The sequence below is a fragment of the Aedes albopictus genome, chromosome 2 (assembly GCF_035046485.1).
Source record: "Aedes albopictus strain Foshan chromosome 2, AalbF5, whole genome shotgun sequence".
Taxonomy (NCBI): Eukaryota; Metazoa; Arthropoda; class Insecta; order Diptera; family Culicidae; genus Aedes; species Aedes albopictus.
The window spans coordinates 400,737,188-400,741,992 of NC_085137.1; the positions used below are offsets into that span (position 1 = coordinate 400,737,188).

Sequence of the window (4,805 nt, forward strand, 5' to 3'; positions counted from 1 at the left end):
TGATGCTAGAGTCAGTCTAGTTAGAGTCTGGCGGACTGTCACTTTCTATCGGAGCCAATCGAGCATGACGTCACGGTGTAGCATTTATCGGTGAGGACACTATGACGTCATGCTCGATTGGCTCCGGTCGAAAGTGACAGTCCGCCAGACTCTAATTATAGGGACTCTAGCTGATGCGTAAAACTGAGTCGACATAAGACTTGTTTACAGCTGCAGGGGTGGGTTCAAATTCCACTGTGGATGTGGTAGCCGGGATTTACCACGTTTTTGAAACCGGGAATTTTTAATTCACTATTAAATTATTTATTATTATTATTATTTGATTTCACTATTATTATTATATTTCACTATTAAAATTTTTATACAGTACATACGTTCAGTCGGTGCCTCGGTCGGTGCAAACGGTTTACCTGCAATGCTTTTTAACTGCATGTCCGGTATGTGCTACAAATTTGCAGTTATCGCACCGCGAAACGTCAAAATGGTGCGCCACTTAAGCCCAAATAAATAGTCGAATGAGTTCATTTTACGTCAATTGATGGGTAGTTGAAGTCTGTCAGGCGTTACCGTTATCGAGCGTCTACTGTATTGTTTGGATGGTAAAGATCAAACAATACAATATTTTTTTTCATATGTTGGCGACAACCGTCTAATGAACAAAGAAAAGCATACCTTTGGCCATTGTAGAATGGAGGCAACGGGTAAACGATCCGTCTGGATCGGGCTACAAGGTCAAGATTGTTGCAGTCAGAAAAGCATCAGTGAGGGCCAAAATAGATGTTGGATAAAATTACAGATTTTGATATCATGAAAAATATTAAAAACTTACCAGTAGTGAGTGGTTTTCCCATCTTAAACTTCGATAAGTTCCTCCACAGTGTACTTTTCCGAAGTAGACGCTGCTAATACTCAGCGAAAAAAACTAGCGAAATCATCGAAATACCTTATGAAAATTTGCTATAACTAATTCTTATGAATGGCATGAGAATACCTTATGAAAATTGATCGTGCTTGCTATGACAAATTGCATAAGATAGACTTATGAAAAAAATAAAAAAATCCTCAAAGGATGCAGACTGGATTCGATCCATGAACGTCGGGATCACCGAGCCCGTGTTTTATTCACACGGCTACCGACGCTTGAGAATACAGTAGACGTACGCTCGGTGCAAACGCTTTAACCACAAACTCATTTAAATTAAATAAGTTTGTACTTTAACTGCAATGCTTTTTAACTGCAAGTCCGGTAAGTGCAACAATTTTGCAGTTATCGAACCGCTATCCGTCAAATTTCTGTCAGAGCAGACGACAGCTGCATAGCGATGCACTTTCGAATGCATTTCAGATCACTTTCAGACCAACTGACAAGTCGTTGACGTCTGTCAGTCGTTGCAGTTAACGAATTTCATTCGGTAGGTGAAACGTAAACATGTTGCAGTTATCGAACGTCTACTGTACCAAGTTGCTAAACATGTACAGTAGACGTTCGATAACTGCAACATGTTTACGTTTCACTTACCGAATGAAATTCGATAACTGCAACAACTGACAGACGTCAAAGAACTGTCAGTCGCTGCAGAATGCAGCCAATGTGCATTCATAAAACATCGCACTGCAACAAAAGTGCATGCGAAAAACATCGCAGCGCTGTTGACATTTGATTTTGACGGATAGCGGTGCGATAACTGTAAAATTGTTGCACTTAGCGGACTTGCACTTAAAAAGCATTGCAGTTAAACCGTTTGCACCGAGCGAACGTCTACTGTATAAAAGCCATGCTGTGAGACGATTTTACGTCATAGAGTGACCTCATGAAATTCATCCGAATCATTATGAATTTTTAAAGGCCGTTTCATAAGTAGGGCCTTATGGAAATCTTAAGGTTATTTGGCTGAGTGAAAGTGAAAAATTTATCCAAGTTCCATTTACCCAGATGATTACTCAGATTTTTTGACAACGCCATACAACAGGAAAATTTGGGTTTCGAAATTTTCGCAAAGATTCGTTTACCCAGAATCAGGGTAAAGCTTACTCTTTTCATGCAAGATCGGTTACCCGGATTTTGACAACTGCTAATAACGAGGGAGAATAATCGTACCCCTTATGTTATACAGTAGACGTTCGCTCGGTGCAAACGCTTTAACTCTCGCTTTAACTGCAATGCTTTTTAACTGCAAGTCCGGTAAGTGCAACAATTTTGCAGTTCGCTATCCGTCAAATTTCTGTCAGAGCAGACGACAGCTGCATAGCGATGCACTTTCGAATGCATTTTAGATCACTTTCAGACCAACTGACAAGTCGTTGACGTCTGTCAGTCGTTGCAGTTAACGAATTTCATTCGGTAGGTGAAACGTAAACATGTTGCAGTTATCGAACGTCTGATGTACCGGATTATGTTATTAATCCGGGTAGAATCGACCTAACCGAAGGGTAGTTTCAGATAAGCGTGTAGTAGAAAATAGAGATAAGTGACATTTCAACACACGAACACTAGCGCAGATTTTTCCTCACGCAAAAGTGCACGCCGATTGAAAGGCTATTCAGATTGCATATGCAAATATTACCCAATCGAATTGGGTAAAACGGGTAAATAATGATAAAACTAAATAACGTCCGGGGCAAGAGTGCAAATATTTTCCTCGCAGTTTCACAACTACATCTACTAAAAAGGCACGCATATATTTGAACGTGATTACCTCTATTGAGTTGTCCAAAAAATGTCTCACGAAACCTAATGCAAGCCTATCCATATACGTGAGAACAAAAGATGTTTACAAAGTTCTTACAGATAGATTAACACGGGAAATCTGAACACAAACCACTACCACACAGGAATTTGGATTGGTCAATGGAGCACGTTCGGTGAAGTACTAGATTTGTAGTAATGAGCTGAATTTTAGTATGGTGAGAAGGTCATTTCTCCGTTTCTGCAATGAAATGGTGCAAAAAGCGTGGGTAATATGATTCCTTGCCTAATTTGATGCTGTTTGAGCAAAACTTTGGTTAACTATGTTGTTTATATTGCAAGAAATGCAGAAAACAACAACACTGTTGCCTAAAGTTTTGCTCAAACACCATCAAATTAGGCAAGGAATCATAATACCCACGCTTTTTGCACCATTTCATTGCAGAAACGGAGAAATGACCTTCTCACCATACTAAAATTCAGCTCATTACTACAAATCTAGTACATCACCGATCTGTCCTATTAAAAGCGTTCTTTACCAAAATGAAGTACCAGAATATGTCGACTTTTGCGACGTTTGTCAAACACGCCAAGTTAGCTCTGCTTGTGTACATAAACAAATTAAATTTTGTTTTTTTCGAGTTAGCCGAATTTATACAAATTTTTAGTGGAAATAGGTGGAAATGGCTATTTTATAGATATCATTAGATTACTTCGACTTTCCTTAGTTTACGCTAGTTTATAATGAAGTAAACGACTGAAGAATCCGAAAAAAATGAATGAAACATTACCATCAGCGATCAAAGTGGAACCTTCTTTGCACGACGGCGAGAAGCAAACACAGGAATATACTCCATCGGAGATTAAGCATGAACCGTTGGATATAGAGTCGGATGAAATACCGGTAGCCGAACAGGAAGGTACCCTTGACTGATTTCCTATCTATTCAGTTTACAAATTTTTTCACAATATATGTTTCGTGTATAGGTGGACACACCTTCAAATGTCCAGATCCGGACTGCGGCTACTCTTGCGAGCTAGATGGACTCTTAAACATGCACATCCGTTTGCAGCATGACGATCAAAACTTCGGATTGATTGAACCAACTCCTTCGGCCGCACCCGAAGTGGAGGACGACTCGACGGAGCTGAAGATCGATCTGACGGGCCCGGTCGTCCTGATTGAACGGGTTAATAAGAGAAGGAACGTCATTCACACCTGCAGCCGATGTGGCACCGGATTTCGGAAGCGGGAAGTCGCCGAAGAGCACATTGCCAAGGTCCACATGGTGCTGAAGCGGTTCACCTGTAGCGTGTGCGGAAGGGGGTTCGATCGATCTGGGGATTTGGAAGTGCACACCCGGGTTCACACTGGGGAGCGTCCTTACAAGTGCCCGGCGGAAGAATGCGACTACTCAGCGTCGTTGACTAACACTCTGCAGCGGCACGTACGTCGACGTCATAAAGATCTAGTCATCGATAACAAATCTGGTGGGCCGGAACCACCAACGGAAGCCAAAAAACAGTGTGAAAAGGATTCCAAGAAATCAAATAATTCCACTGGAGCTTCTTCCAGTAAGCCGGTTAAACGCGGCAGCATTACAACCAGATCCAAAAAACGTCATGAATGCACAAACTGTCAAGTAGTCTTTACAAAGTTCGAATCCTTGCGAGCTCATCGTAATGCCGTGCATGGCAAGGATAAAATATTCAATTGCCCTTACAGTAACTGCGATGCTAAATTTCCCAGCTCTCGCATACTGGCGAAGCACATCCTGCTGCACGATGAAGTAAAGCCGTATCATTGCACCGTCGAAGGATGCCAGTTTACGTTCATCTCGGAGGACGATCAACGAAGGCATCTCAAGCGTCACGAGAAAAAAGCCGACGCCAGCTTGCTGCCGTTTGTCTGCGACATTTGCGGTAAGCATTTTGAGCTGAAGTGTGGGCTTGTGCGGCACATCAGTGCGCTGCACCCGCGGAGCGTTGGTACCATTGGTAAGTTTGAGGAGGTTTTGGTTTCCGATGAACATGATTCCACAGAATAAGTTCACCGAGGAAGAGCCAAAGTTTTGTCCTTCCTATTTGGCATACAATTAAATACATGTGTTCCTGCTGA

At 41.8% G+C, this 4,805-nt stretch overlaps 1 protein-coding gene across 1 annotated transcript; it reads left to right on the plus strand.

Annotated features, from left to right (window-relative positions):
• The first annotated feature begins 3,293 nt into the window (after nt 1–3,293).
• On the plus strand, nt 3,294–4,805 carry LOC109407975 (zinc finger protein 93). The gene is made up of 2 exons (XM_019681180.3): nt 3,294–3,606; nt 3,674–4,805. The coding sequence occupies exons 1-2, from the start codon at nt 3,462–3,464 to the stop codon at nt 4,732–4,734; spliced, it is 1,206 nt and encodes a 401-aa protein (XP_019536725.3). The 5' UTR covers nt 3,294–3,461; the 3' UTR covers nt 4,735–4,805.